General features: G+C 38.3%; 1 protein-coding gene across 2 annotated transcripts in view; it reads right to left on the minus strand.

The window, feature by feature from the left end:
* TAF1B (TATA-box binding protein associated factor, RNA polymerase I subunit B) overlaps positions 1–16,460 on the minus strand; it is a 51,546-nt gene that overhangs the window by 10,116 nt on the left and 24,970 nt on the right. For both annotated transcript variants that reach the window (XM_052809524.1, XM_052809525.1), the window contains exons 9-11: positions 3,188–3,335; positions 893–1,070; positions 541–587 (exon numbers count right to left, since the gene is read on the minus strand). In XM_052809524.1, coding sequence (XP_052665484.1) covers positions 541–587; positions 893–1,070; positions 3,188–3,335 — 373 coding nt within the window. The remainder of the gene's footprint in view (positions 1–540; positions 588–892; positions 1,071–3,187; positions 3,336–16,460) is intronic.

A 16,460-nucleotide genomic window follows, 5' to 3' on the forward strand; every position in this document is an offset into this window, starting at 1 on the left:
AAGAACCGTGTTCACACCATTATCTTCTCCATCTTAATTGCTGCTAGCTTTTCGACACTCTCTCAGGATTATTTGGACTAAGAAAACAGATTACATCTGAAATATGTTACACACTAAGACATTTTATTTAACAAGACTAAACAAGTTTGGATTTTATCATAAATGTGGTTTGATGCCTCTAATAAGTATCTGCTATTTACGATCAAAGTGCGTTCCCTCTTTACTGCGTATCCATTCATCTTCACCTAGCATGCATAAAAGTCTAAAACAAGAGGCAAACATGCACAAGGAGAAACAGAAAGGTACCTAGCAAAATGTGTACCAAATTCCCCTACCCAGTACAATAAGAATTATGCAGGTAAACCGAGACGATTTTTCATGAACAGGATCTACTGTTTTCTTTGAATAAAGATTTTCCCTAAAAGAATAAATGACAACAACACATTTTAATGATCAATAAGACAAGACTTTCTAAGCCTGATTACAAAGTTATTTAATTTACAAAATCATAAGACTGCTTCTACTGGAATATTTATGTACCTTCTTTGTTATTTTTATTTCTTTCTTCAGCAAACTCTGAAAGTAACCTGAAAAAAATATAAAAATCAGGCTACTTTGTAGATCCAGATACTGCACTTTTCACATGAAATTCAAATACAACCAACAAAAATTACATCCTAATTTTATTCCAAGTTTCAGATTCAAACAGATGATTTTTAAAAATAAGTAATATTTAATGTCTAAAATTACTTCAGGTGTATGTTTTATGTTATTGAACTGAATTGAAATTCAAATACTATAAATTCAATATTACTAAAGAAAGAATGATCCAAGACAATCATTTGCATTATTTGAAATTTGGGCTTTGCTACAGATTTGCCTGTATGCTTACCATTCATAGTGATCATCTAATAAAAACAATAATTTGAGCACAACTACGATAACTGCTGCGGCAAGAACATCATATTTCACTTTTCTTGTTGACTTATTTCCAGGCACAAGAGTCAGGAAATCCGCTTCTCCAATACAGATCTTTTTCACCACTCGACAAGTCCAATTATGCAATTCATCTGATTAATGCAAATAAAAATATAAAATGAGTATGTTGAGACAAGCTAGAAGTACTTCTACAGTGCAAATATGTTGGTATTTGAGGAAAACAATGCTTCAGTCTTTTAGGACCATTAGACAGCAATTTTTTTCACGCTGATAAGTATTTTGGGGTGTTTTTAAAAATACTAGGCAACCTTCACTGTGCCTACATGGAAAACAGCCGTGACGTACTATATATTCACATGGAGAAACCCCCCCCCCATTTTTAATAGTGTTTTGATGTTAATCGAATGATGTTGTTAGATCATCCTGAACATTCCTGTGGGAAAACCTATCTTAAATCTACATAAATATAGTTTCAAAAAAACCCAAAAGCCAAAAGCTTGTCACAAACGTTTTTCCTGCATGTTGACTAAACACCCATGCAAGGACGGATTCAGTACTGCAAAGAGGAACAGGGGCTAGTTTTAAAGAAGCTAGTTGGTTATGAACAGCAGCCTAATCACGGCAGGGCAGTGCTTGCTGCTACCCTGACAAAACCCAGCTGAGGTACAGACAATCCCAGCCTAGGTTAAAACTGGCTTTACATTGTAAAGCCTGATTGCACCCGCTAGTACAGGTTATGTCAGAAAGATAGAACTACAGCTCCAAAAGCAGTACTAAAGTATCTACACAGTCTCTTATTAGTCTATGCTCATTTTTCACTGATACAAATCCCCCAAATTTCTCACCTTTCCTGTTCAGCAAGAAATACAGGAGTTGATTACATCACCATCAGATTCCACAAAGGTTAGCAATGTATGACTAAGTACAACCTTAATCCAGCTATACTTTATACTCTTTTGCTGCTTACAAAGGGTTCAGTAGGAACTAATTTTTAATCCTCTAGCATATAACAGTAAAAGTTAAAAAAAATCTGGAAACCAAATTTTCTTATAAATACTGTCAGTATATTTTCTTTCATTTCAGATACTTAAAATGGCCTTTTCATTAGTATTTAGTGTCCTAAGAAACATTGCCAATCCATTGCTTTATTTTTTTAGGAGTTGTTAGACAACAGTAGTCCTTTTTCAATTTGTAAAAAGAATGCTTCTACATGATAAAAACTTAGTTGCAAGGAAAAAGTAAAGAACAATATATTCTTCTTCCACAGTAATTTTCAAAGAGTACCTAGCTTTGTATTTCTCTAACAAATCTGAAAGTGCCAAATTTCTCGCTTTTTCTTTGATTCAATTGATACTTCAAAATCTGAAAAATAATGTGATCCTCTACAGGATCACAACACTGGTGTAAAACTACAAAATCAGAATTTCAGCCCTAAATCTGTTGGATAACTTCTCTTCATTTAACTGTGAGTAAACAGAAGAGCCAAGTAGCTTAATTCAACATAACTAATTGCAAAATAAGACAATAAAACTCCCCAAACTATTAATTGTTGGAATGCTTTGAGGAAAAAAATAATAATATTAATTTACAGGCTATTTGTCTGTATAAGTCATCTTCACTGACAGTGGTATTTGATAGAAACTATGGTAGCCCAACAGACAGTTCACATACTAGGACTTACTAGTCTTTCTTTGGCAATTCAGTATTCAAGACTTAATTTTAGGATAAACAAAAACATTCAATATTTATGCAATATATGAGCTCAAAACTAAATCGAAAATCAAATAAGACAGCAGCTGATTTGTCACACAGCATTGCTTGTTAATATCAAAATAAATGCTAATATGCAATATTATAGAATATACAGTCAATATTATATATGAGACAATTCAGTGCTAAGCAATCAGGTCCCAACTTCATGAATCATTTAGCTAAAGTTAATAAATCACATGAATTCAACTAGTGCCTCTTAGTTCACATGGATACAGAAAGATTTGAAATGAAGTATCCACTCCACAACCTTAGAGAGCCAGCACCAGAGTGCCCCTGCATATCTGGGCCTATAATACATACTCTAAATGTTTGATGAAGGTGCTTTCTATATAAATTATCTTTCAGTTCAAGCTTAAATGGGTATAAATCAGAAGGAAAAGAGTAGGCACTTTTAAAGTAGTAATTCAAGTCTTTTTGCTAGAGTTTAATAAACCAAAGAAAAATTTTATCAGTTCGGGTTTGGGAAAATATTTACCAGGTAAATTAGCTTCCATCAAGTACTTTATGCACAACATGTCTGGATGAAGAAAGCAGCTGTCTGTTATATCTGGAAATCGAGGCAGGTCTAAAAACGCTGCAAGCTCAAGCATTTTGTTGTATACTTCTTCATATACAGGCCACGACTGAAAGACAGGGTTAGAGGGTGTTATACATTTGCTCTATTACCATATTTGTTAATGATTTTAAATTAGTTATCAATGTTAAATTCTGTATTATTTAACACCAAATTATTTATACAGACTCTTTTAGCACTCTCTATGACTAAACACACATGAAAGAATGGAGCCAGACTGCAGTACTGCAAAGAGAAACACGCGCTAGTTTTAAAACCCATGAAACATATAAGGAACAAACAGAAAGTTGCTTCAGACCTGCAACCAACCCACTACCTTTTTTGTGAAGTGATCAGTGTATCTCCAGATGCTCCAAAATTGGAAGAGTGTTGGAAAAAAAACAACCCAGGTGCAATTGAGGGTGAACTCTCTGAAGAGCTAAGAGATCACAGAACCACAGAAGGGTGGAGGTTGGCAGGGACTGCTTGAGATCATCGAGTCCAAGCCCCTGCTTGGGTCAGCTAGAGCAGGCTGCCCAGAACCATGTCCAGTCAGATTTTTAATTATCTCCATAGATGGCAGCTCCATAAGGTCTGTGGGAAATCTGCTCCAGTGTTTCACCACCCTCACTGTACAAAAGAAAAAAGGTTGGTTTTCCTTATGCTTAAATGGAATTTCTTGTATTTTAATTTGTGCCCTTTTCCTCTCATCCTGTCACTGGATACTACCAAGGAGGATCTGTTTTTTCTCCTTTGCACCCTCCTGCAGGTATCACGTCATACGCGCCCTGAGTCTTCTCTTCTCCATCTCCAGGCTGAACAGTCGCAGCTCTCTCAGTCTCCCCTTGTTTGTCAGATGTTCCGCTCCCTTCATCATCTTCACGGCCCTTTACTGGACTCACTCCACTATGTCCATATCTCCTTTGTACTGGGGAGCCCAGAACTGGACCCAGCACTCCAGATGTGTCTTGCCAGTGCTGAGTAGAGAGGAAGGATCACCTCCCTTGATCTGCTGGCAACGCTCTGCCTGATGCAGCCTGGGATGACGTTGGTGGTCTTTGTCACAAGGGCACACTGCTGGCTCACAGTCATCTTCACAGCATCTTGTCCACCAGAACTCCCAGGGCCTTCTCTGAAAAGCTGCTTTCCAGCCGGTCAGCCGCCCAGCACATGCTGGTGTCTGTGGTTATTACGCAATGCATATTTATATATATATTTATCTATTTATCAACAAGAATGTGATCAATATGAGGCTGATAGGCCTTTAGTTCCCCAGATCCTCCTTCCTGCCCTTCTTGAAGACAGGGGTGATGTCTGCTTTCTTCCAGTTCTCTAGAAACTCCCCCAGTCACCCTGACTTTTCAAAAATTATTGACAGTGTGCTTGCAATGACACCAGCCAGTTCCCTCAGCACTTATGGCAGCATCCCATCACGGCCCATGAACCTTCATACGTCCAGTTTGTTTATATATTCCCTAACCTGCTCCTTCTCCACCAAGGGTAAGTCTGCCTTCCCCTAGACTTTCCCACTGGTTTCAAGGACCTGGGATTGGTGAAGGCCGCTCTTATCAGCAAAGACTGAGGCAAAAATAGCATTCATCACCTTAGCCTTCTCCTTAGTCTTTGTGACCATGTCCCCATTCCCATTCAGCAGCAGGCCCACATTGTCTAGAACCTTTCCACAGAATCTTCAGTATAACTTCATTTTTAAAAAATATTTAATTCCATATTTGCATATTTATTCATGAAATTAAATGTGCTATTCTCTTTTCAAAACTATTGACTGCATGAATAAAGTTCTCCCAATTTCTACCAAGGTTTTCCTGCTAGAGGAGAATATAACTTGCAGACAGATTTTGACATACTTATTCATAATGAACTCAACAGGACCTGAAGTTTGCGTAAGTATGGACTGTAAGGTTTGACCCTCATTTCTTAATACCTGAACTGTTTCATTAAACATTCTTAGTTGTCTGTATTTTAAATCATTACTTGAGTTTACCTCTTAAAGTGATAATTTTCACTGTTTCAGGCTACTTTACCATTTTAAATGTATAAAAAGCAATGCTTTTTCTGCTTTAGTTGGTGGTTCTAATTCAGCAGAGCACTTTATCATGTATTTATATTTTATCAAGTCAATTTGTGCATAAGGTACTTTCCTTTAAAAGGAATTTAGCAGGGGTTTACACTTTGTGCACACGTTCAAAACTTTCCTGAACAAGAGTGAATTCAGGTTTCTGGGTTTTTTATAGACCAGATTAAAAACAGAGCAATCATGTTTACAACAAGAAGACTGAAATAATGTGTTTTTATTCAATCATTTGTTTTCATCTATTTTAATATAAGCTATGTAGCCAATGCTCACATTTTATTGTTTTGAATGATTGCCAACATTTCCTTTTTTTAAATGATCTCCCCTCAGACTGCAGTTCAGACTTGCTTAACTGCATGAACACATGCTTAAGCAAATGAATAATTCTGCTGTCACTTACTGTTACACATGCAACTTTTTGTAACAGTTAGGAAGTTGTATCATGTTCATTATATTTTCTAAACAGTTTCTAAACAGCAAGTCTAAAAATTGGCTTAGAGTGCTACAGGACTATCTTGAGAAACAAGAAAAACATGCATTACCAGACTTCTACAGAAGACCGGGCTCACAGTACTTTCCGTTCCTCTTAAAAAGCAGTGCTAAATTGAATACCAAAACAATCTTGGAACAAAACCTGAATCATATGTAACTTCTCTTGAGTGTATTTGGGGAAAAATTAAAGTCCCAGATAATTCAAGTAAAAGCATTACATAAATACTATTCCTAATTAGATATAAAGGAAATATGTTTTTCCCTTTAATGAAAAGCAGTTAATTAGTAGCTTCTTAATAATATATCAGAGATGAAAATAAATTAAGACACTCTGAGTTCAGTCATTTGAAGCATTCCCATTCTCAAACATTGAACTATCACCAGTGAAGCTATCTGAACAGCCTAATTAACACAGAGGTACTATAAGGATTATAGCTTTTAATTGGAGGACTCAAGGTAGACACCTATATCAGCTTATACCTGAGCTTCTCTCACTGTATCAAGGTAAGGAGACAGCTTTCCTATCCTAGGTGCTAGTGAATCATCCCTTCCTCCTCATGCCCAACACTGACTTTTGCTTCAAAGCTTTTGTTTGCAATTTAGAGAAGGCAATTTGGTTCTTTTTCAAAATGGCTAGAAAACACTCTGCTTTGCAATGACAACTGATGCCTTCTTTTTTTTTTGAAGAGCAAACACAAGTGTTGTAAAAACTACAAGTAAAAATTAATACCAAGAGCTATCACTTGGCTTATTTTAAGAAGAGTGTTAACAGACAAAAACTGTTCTTAGCTGATCTGTGTTCATAAAGAGATGTAAACACAATTGGGACATGCAGATCTAGGAAGGGCATACTAATCCACCATAAAGATCAACGAAATCAATTGTTACTTTCCAGGGCTTAATTCCCTAAGCTCAAAAACATTCACTCTATTACTTGTGTTTCTACAACACAGCACTGAGTCATGACGATGCAAGTTGAACCGAACACCATGCTTCCAGAAATACGCAGTAATCTCTTGAAGTGTAAAGTGCAAGCATAAGCTGGATCCAATACAAGATCACATCTCAGTAGGACACATCATAGCAAAGGGCTGAAGGCTGAAAGGTTGAGGACTGAGGAGACTGTAGACTTACTTCAGTAATCAAGCACTGATAATTTTTACCAGTCACTACATACCCTGTTTAATTCTGAAAAAGCTGAGTTCGTACAGCAAAGTTTCATACATACTGTGGGGATTAAAACAGAAAGAACACCCAAATTCCACACAACCAACATAGCAATGTTAGGACAGTATTAAAAAGCAAAATAGAGCAAACAAGCAGCCCCCAAATTAATAAAAGTTATCACCTTCTGCCTAGCTATATATCTCTGCCAGAGGAAAAGAACCTGATAAAACAAGTTGCACTGAAAGTCAACCAGCAAATCAACTGGGAAAGCAAGATCCGGATCTGGGGCCTCCCTCCTTCAGGTGAAAAAACTCTGCCTCCAGCACCCCATGATTAAACCCCAAGGGAGGAGTACTTGGACAAGAAAGGACAGTGTTAGATCATACACCACACACTCTCCAAGTATAACTTTCACTTATCCAATCATAAACTAAAAAATTTTGTGTTACATATTTTCAAGTTGTATTTCTGTGCTAAATATTAGGACAACCCCCGTGTCCATCAGCACGTGGAGTTACTGAGCTCCCACCTTGTTTCAAGAACCTGGGAAACACTCCACATATAAAATTCAGCTACAAACCCTTGAGGGCACTTAATTTCAGGAAGACTGACAGAAAATCCTTTTATAGTTATGCCACCTGCTAGCCTTTTCATGTGTTTTGCAAGCTGGGATTTCTTCAAGACTGATGAACAATGCTGACAGAGTCCATAACTTGTCTAGATTGGGAACAGAGGTTATTGAGAACTTTTCTTAACAGCTTTGTCTTCAAAATATTTGTATCTTATTCCCACATGTGACAAATAAGGTAGCTTCAGGTCTTCTCCAGAAAGCAGGACAGAAGATTAGTACTACTTGAGAACACTTTTTTCTTTTCTTTCCCTCCCCACTGACTTCAGCTGAGCATAGAACAAAATAGACACTGTTGAGTCGGTGAAGAAGTGTCTAGAACAAGATTTTGATGATGATAAATATTCATTAGACTATTTAAATCGATTGCCTTTATCTTTCAAAGTTACATGGAATTTTTCACCTGTATTAGAAAAGAACAAGCTGGTTTTCAGAAGCAGATGAGCCAAACTATTAGCATGATAATCAGATCACAGTAACAGGTAATTGTTTTGGGTAAGCCAAGATTGCAGCCTCTCCTACTTGTTTGGACAATATCAGAATGTTGCTGATCAACAAGTAGAAAACAGTGTGCATTGGCTGGCTTTCTAGATTAATTTGCAGGCTCCATAGCTTCTTGTTTTAAATGTGGTCTGCCTGACTCTCTTCTTAGATGACTGTATAGGCCGTTTCCTTCTCCTGTATCAGGACAATATCCCAGCAGGCATTACTTACATATTCACAGTTCAGTTTATTTTATTGTGATAATTTTCTATCCTTTCTGAAAAGAATTAATTATAGAATTGTTTTAAATTCCCCCTTTTATATTTCCCCCCCTCCATCCTCCTCTCGCATTCAGTACTTTTTTCACAGCACAGTTCCCTTCCTCATCATTCTTCTACTTGCGAATTTCCATCCCGGGAACTTTTTCTTCCCATGCCTGCACATTCTCTAAGGCTCTACCTTCACCTGTGCTGCTCATGTTCAGCAGTGGACATCTTTCCCAAGTGATGTTTTTAATGACCATTTAATACTGGAATCTAATAAGGTCCAACTTCATTTTTTCATTATCAGCTTTTTGTAGGTCTCTGGGAATCTTTGACATTTAGAGTTTGGACATGCTTGCAATTATCTAAAAACCAGCAAGGCTTCATCATTTTTAAGATGACAAATCCAACCTAGACCAGGTTTGAAAAAGAGTGTACCAATGTTTTCAGGAAATGGACTAAGAAAGCAATTTAACTTGAAGGTTTGGAAAACATCAGGTTATGAGGGTTGGAGAAGGGGTTTCTGCAACACAATCCAGAATTTTGGTTCAATCCTTGAGTAAAGCAAGGCATGTCCATAAAACAAAAGGTATTTATTGTAAAAGTAATAAACCAAATAGATGCCCTAATGTGTGTAAACATCTTTGAATGCAGCCTGCATTGAAACACACATTCCCAGGAACCCAAGCTAGCTTTAAATTTATGTAAGGTAAAATTAGGTACCAACAATGAGCATGCACAGCAGTCTAGTGCTCTATGGAGCCTGGCTCACCTTACTTTGCTTCCGCTGCTCAACTGGTTCAGATATATCTGGTCATCTGCAGCATAAGCCTGATGTGGGACAACACCAGCCACAGTGCACACAGGTTACATAAAAGAATTGACAGTAAAGACAATAACTGTATCAGCTGTGAAATTTACACTCAAATTAGTATTTAAAACTGAATGAAATGACCTTGTGAACCAATTGTTACATACTAGATCCTTAATGTGGTCAGCAAGCCTAAACTCCTAGACTACTAAAGGGTTTTGGTTTTTTTCATGTTTTTTGTGTACTCTCACAGTACTACCAGTCTGGCTACCTCCCATACAAACACACACTGATGAATCTTCCGATGTGTATTTTTTAAATGACATTTTTTTTCCCCTTGCCTAACCTCTATCTACCTCTCAGGAACCATCATCATCCCACCTGGAACAGCAGCAAAGTAATGCAACAGCCATCACACACAAATTAAATGTGCTTTAACACTGGGTATTACTATGAATGTAAGCAACACTCACTAAAAATTTTTTGCCATCTAACCTAGCTGGAAAAAAACTAATGTAGTCAACTCTGTGGCACAGTTAGATTCTGTGTAGTTTCTTCATGAACGCCTTCTTTGCCAGAGCATAGGGTATACAGAAAAGACATACGCAATGTTTAAAGGGAATCTCTAAAGGTCCCTTCCAACCCAAACCATTCTATGATTCTATGACACTGTAAGCACTGTTACCACTGCTGTATAGAAATGTCCCAGCCTTGTGAACTGCTGGTGAGTGTGAAAGTATACTGTGGAGAACCACTGCACCCTGCTCCTACGTCCTTTCCTAGGTCACCATCAGAAACAGGAGACCAGATTCAACGAGCCTCGCATCTGACTCAGTGCAGCCATTTTTATGTGGACTAAATGAGCACATACATTTCTTCAAACCCTGATATCCATGAATCACTTAAAGATGCTGATGTAACAGCGAGAGGGTGTGCCTGGAATTATTAAAAGAGAACCAAATGACAAGAACAAAGACAGGTGAAACTGCTACAACTCCATTTAGATAACTGCTAAGAAATACACAGCTCATGAGACTTCTTCCACTAGAAAAGACATAAAGAGACCAAGCACACAATTAAAGCTGCTGCTTTACAAGCCTGCCATTGAGCAGAAGGGTAACTGAAAGGTTAAGACAGGAAAATGAAATGAATTTGTCCACCTCGAAGACAGGCAAACAGGTTGCCCAAGTTATCTGCCTGGCAACAAATGGGTAGAGGAAAAAAAGAAAAACTCAAGATGCCATTTGAAAACCATAGAAGTCGTCACACTGGCAGCCTCTCTCTTGCTCTCTCCTTTGATAACTCTTTCAGCTGAAACAGATATTACATCTTAAATTCCCAAATTTCTCCTGATCATTGTTGCAGAGGAAGTGAGAAGGATCTTTGTATAGAAAAAAGGATTAATTTTAGAAGATAACTCAATGAATAATGTTTATGCATTTTTGAAAGAAAAAAAATCTAGGTGTGCTAGGATATTAGACTGCATTAAATTGACAGAGGCAGTTTTTACTTAAGAATTCAAGATGGCATGCGGTTGAGCCAGCAACCCACACACAAGAGACAAAGCTAATGATTTTTGTTGGATGCATAGCAGACCTTTCAATAGGCTACTTTCAGAGGAAGACATCTTTTTCATTACATGATTCCTGGCTGAAGAGGTTTATGAATAAATGAGTTTCAAAATTAATAAACCAACAGACACACGTGCTTGAGCGTTAGCCTGTTCATGCTCACAAGCTAACTCTGGCAAATATCACTTTTCTAAAAAACGTAGTCCTTCTACAAATGGAGAGAGTAATCCAGTAAGGAGCTGAACTGTCATAATGTATTGAAAATTAAGAGTTTGGGAACAAATTTTGCTGAATTTCATAAATATTTTGGTAGGTTTGTTTTCTTTCTTCATTAAGTAATGCTTAAAGACAGGTATAGACAAGCTAGAGTTTCTGTTACACAACAGCAAGCTCCCATGATAAACTTGATTACAATAACCCTTTCAGCAGTGAACTTCCTCCTCAGCTTTTTTTTTTTCTTTCAAATAAAAGCCTCACCCTTGCTTCTTTCCATTCTGCACTACTTTCTATCCTGAACTAGTACTGCATGCACCTGTTAATATGCACAAAAAATACAGAGTTAGACAGAAAAAAATAAATCCCACAAAGACACCCACCCCCAACAAAAATAAGATTACAAGGTATCTCAAAACACCAGCAGACCAAAGCAGGAATCACTGCTTGTTTTGGAAAGTAAAAGCAGCATAGCTGATTAGCAGAATTTGTATGGCTAGAATTTTATACCTCTTAGAAGATTTTTTTAAAATAAACAAGAATGACTAGCTTCTGTCTTAATTTGAATTCTTTAAATAGTTACCACTTAAAAAAAAAATCAAAATCATATGGCAATTAAGCTCATTCAAGTTTTAGTCAGGAAAAGAAGCTCTTGCACATCAGACCTTGAATGTTTTGAGAAAAGGACCTCAGCAAACAGAAGAACGTGTCTAAAAGCCAGTCTGGTGGATACACTTTCCACGGAAGCAGAAAGCCATTGTCGTTCCAGTCTGAACACTCTGGGAGAAAACAGAGCAAACATTTTGACCTGCATTCATGAGTTTATTAATAGATTTAATCAGGAATTAGTTTGTTTGAATCAGACCCAAACCAAAATATAAATATGCAATCCACCAAAACCTGGAGTGCGAGACAATCCAAACAGCTGCAGTTTCCTATGAGCTGCGTGATGACTTGAAGATATGGGTATTAGCCAGTAGCAGATCATTAAGTGATATGAAATCCTTTTGAAAAGCCAGTGTCAAAAAAAAAAAAGAAATATGGGGCCAACTTTACAGGATTTAGGAAATCTTCAGGTTTCCTCATGATGGTGCCACAAACCCACTCAGTTGCCTCAGGCAGCTCTCTTTGTCCCAGTTTTCCACCTTGTGATAGAGCAGCACAACACCATCCCTGAGAGCCCAGCCCTGGATGAGCAGCCACAAGGCAGCTGAAGGCTCCATCGCGTGATGAGGGAGAATGACCAGCATCAAAAGAAGAGAAAGAACCAAATATTCTGCAACTGTGCTGGCTTCACATGGCACGCACTAATGCAGGCTTAAACTCCCACATTAAATGAAGAAAAGGAAAAGATCTACAGAGCAGCTCACTACTTTCTGCATGCTAAACTAAGACGCTATCTTGGTTTAGAAACAATATGAGATGAAATGATTAATGACTACACCCTAGCACACTTATACGTCAGTCTCAGCTAAAAGCAAATTCATTCCAGTAATTCCTAAATTCCATATGCTTAACTTTAAAATCTTAATCGCTATTCAAAGACATGAAAAGATAGTATTAGCTTAATCTATTTACAAATCCAAGACCTGTGCTTACTTTTAGGGCCAAAAGAGAATTACACAGAACTGAAGGCTGTTTAGGAATATTACGGGTAAAGTGCAAAAACCCTTAAGATGCTGTCTCTGCCATTCCAGGATGGCTCCCCCATGACCTAGAATTGATTTACTCTTAGGTGGCTTTTCACATTTCTCCTCTTGCCACATTTCTAGGCCAGACTTCTTGCAAGAATTCCTTCTTCCTCCTCCTTGCATTGGTATCATCGCTACAACTCAACAGAAAGAAATTTTACATTGTGAGTTTTTAAACAAGCATTCCTTTAGTTCCTCCACCAAAACAAATCAAAGGATCACTAGAAAAATACAAGCATGCAAAACCTTTTTTCAAAAAGCAAAGTTTTTGCTTAAGAAAACTGTGTAGTTTTCATTGCTGAGGTTTCTTTGCCATAGGCTATAGATACCCCCTTTAAGCAGTGATTTTGCATACTTTCACCATTTAATCATTCATCAACATTTTTCAAGTTGGATAAGAAACATACCCAGATCTCTAAATCTGAAACTTTAAAGGATGGTATTTAGTTCACCCAACTTAAAGGCTTGAACTATGACTTAAAAAAAGAGTTGTTGTGAGATCACTAGTTAATGAAAAATGAAGTTTTACGATCTTAAAGTCTCCCCAGAACACAAAAGCCACAAACTGAAACCCTAACTGAAATCCCAGAACAAAAAAAATGTGGCTGTACCACATCAATCCAAAAAAAGATCTATTTAGCCTTGCATCCATCAGTGAGCAAGAGAGATGTGTAGGGAGGAATTTATGAACCAAGCAAGCCACAACACTATCAAATGTCTGTCCAGCTTCACACCATTTGTGACCGAGTCAGCAGTGACATCTCTGCATTTTTTAGTTCTAGATCCCTTTACCTTCGTAGCTTTTGTCCAGTCATTATCTCGCCTTTTTAACATCCAGAACATCCTAACACGAGTTTTACCGGTTACCCACAAAATGTATAAAGCCGCATTTCCTGCTGTTCGATTCTGAACCTGCAAAGGAACAACCTTTTCTGACACCTCCCAATCCTTGTCTTGGAAGAATCATGAAATGGTTTGGGTTGGAAGGGACCTTAAAGATCATTTAGTTCCAACCCCCCTGCCATGGGCAGGGACACCTTCCACTAGACCAGGTTGCTCAAAGCCCCATCCAACCTGGCCTTGGACACTTCCAGGGATGGGGCATCCACAACCTCCCTGGGCAACCTGTTCCAGTGCCTCACCACCCTCACAGTAAAGAATTTCTTCCTTATGCCCAATCTAAACCTACGCTCTTTCAGTCTAAAACCGTTGCCCCTTGTCCTGTCACTACAGGAGCTGGTAAAAAGTCTTTCTCCATCTTTTTATAAGCCCGCTTTAAGCACTGGAAGGCTGCAGTAAGGTCTCCCTGGAGCCTTCTCTTCTCCAGGCTGAACAACCCCAGCTCTCTCAGCCTGTCTTCATAGGAGAGGTGCTCCAGCCCTCTGATCATCTTTGTGTCCCCCCTCTGGACTCGCTCCAACAGGTCCATGTCCTTCTTACGTCGGGGGCCCCAGAGCTAATTGCAGTACTCCAGGTGGGGTCTCACAAGAGCACAGCAGAGGGGCAGAATCACCTCTCTCGACTTGCTGACCACAATTCTTTTGGTGCAGCCCAGGATGTGACTGGCTTTCCGGGCTGTGAGTGCATACAGCTGGCTCATTCAGTTTTTCATCCACCAATACCAAATACCCCCAAGTCCTTCTCCTCAGGGCTGCTCTCAATCCACTCATCGCCCAGCCTGTATTTGTGCTTGGGATTGCTGTGACCCATGTGCAGGACCTTGCACTTGGCCTTGTTAAACTTCATGAGGTTTGCACAGGCCCACCTCTCAAGCCTGTCAAGGTCCCTCTGGATGGCATCCCTTCCCTCCAGCGTGTCGACCGCACCACACAGCTTGGTGTCATTGGCAAACTTGCTGAGGGTGCACTCAATCCCACTGTCCATGTTGCCGACAAAGACATCACTGGGACAACGGCGCTTGTCCCAATACCAACCCCTGAGGAATGCCACTTGTCACTGGTCTCCATTTGGACATTGAGCCACCGACCACAATTCTTTGAACATCCAGCCAATTCCTTATCCACTGCATGGTCCATCCATCAAATCCATATCTCTCCAAATTAGAGACAATGATGTCATGTGGGACAGTGTCAAATGCTTTGCACAAGTCCAGGTAGATGATGTCTGTTGCTCTTCCCTTATCCACCAATGCTGTAACCCTACTGTAGAAGGCCACTGAATTTGTCAGGCACGATGTGCTCTTAGTGAAGCCATGTTGGCTCCTTTGAACCTCCTTTGAACAGCTGCCTCCTAAACACGTTCTACAAACTATCGCCACATCTTCCTCTTAGTCACCTCTTCTTTAGATTGAAAGGTAAGTAGATATTATTACCTGTTTCTTGTAGGAAAATTGTCCCTACATTTGATCATCTTTGTTGTGACTCTCTGTACCTCTTAGTTCTTCCGCAACTTTGAGAAGAGGGAGGATAAGAAAAGCAAAAAACCCAACCAGAATTCCTTATAGTATTTAAGATATGGGTGCATAACAGATTTATACATTAACATAAAGTTGTTTTGATCTCCATTCCTTTATTAGAAGTTATTAGAAAATAATTCCAATGTAGCTGGGCTACAACAACTGCATGTTTGAAAATAGCATCATGAAGGGATTACAGAAACATGTATATTTAACATCACACAGATATTTAAACTAAGGCTGGTACATGAACATAACAGCATTGATAACAGCTTTCAGAGAATGCTACAAACTGTATCCTTTAAAAATAAAATCACTTCCTACTTAACAAATATAATAGCATGGACAAATCTGTTGACTGACATGTACTCTGTGGGTATGCTCGGACACAAAACAGACATTGGTGGGAAAAAAGTGTATCTGTGTGCTTTAATAGCAGCTCATGGGTCAATGAATGACTATCTTTTTTTAAACCAAAAACTAACCTGTAATGCTTACCCACTGTAATGATGCCATACAAAAACTGCAAAACTTGCATTGTATCTGTCTTAAGGTCTTCTCCTTCCCACTCAATTTTTCTTTACTTACTACTATTTTCTTCAAATAGACCAAGATTTTTTTTTTTTTTTTTTTTTTTTTAAGTCAACTGTTGAACAGGAAGAAAATTTGAGAAATTTCAGGCTGTATTTGCTCCATCTGTATTCTCATAACCGTGAAGCTCAGAGATTATATACTTCAGAAGATGCAGAATGGGGAAGGTTTGCCACTTTTTTTTCTCCACCCACCCCCGCCATCTGATCAAGAAGGTAGCATTTTTTCAAGACTTGTTCCAGACTGATCATAACATAGGATTAAGAATTTTATTAAGAAAGAAGAGAATAAAAGTGAAAAAATGAGACTGAATAGATTGATGAAGACTAAGCAATTTGTAGGTATACTTTTGTTTACACTGGGATTTTTTGTTTAAAATTATCATTCTTCTTTAAAAATGACTTCTGCAAGTACAGGTAGTCTTGCATCAATGACATGCATTTTACTTTTTCCTACAAGGGTTACTCATCAAAAATGGTCAGCAGACCATTTTATTTTAAAAACCATCTTCAGACTAGAAAACAATTTGGCGTATCAGCATTCAAAACAGTAATGTCAGTTTAGAGAATGCATTGTTGTCACCTACCCAATCAGGTATACTAAAGCAGTCACCAAATGGTATAAATAATTTCCACAGTAAGAATTTCAGTACAGCAATCTCACGCAATATTCAGAATACAAAAGTATACAGAGGAATTTCACTCCTCCTTAGACAGTGGGACAAAAAACATAAAGCCGTAGAACAGTGATTCACTTCATCTGCCCCTCCTAGAAGAG

Source organism: Harpia harpyja, chromosome 15 (assembly GCF_026419915.1).
Source record: "Harpia harpyja isolate bHarHar1 chromosome 15, bHarHar1 primary haplotype, whole genome shotgun sequence".
Lineage (NCBI taxonomy): Eukaryota > Metazoa > Chordata > Aves > Accipitriformes > Accipitridae > Harpia > Harpia harpyja.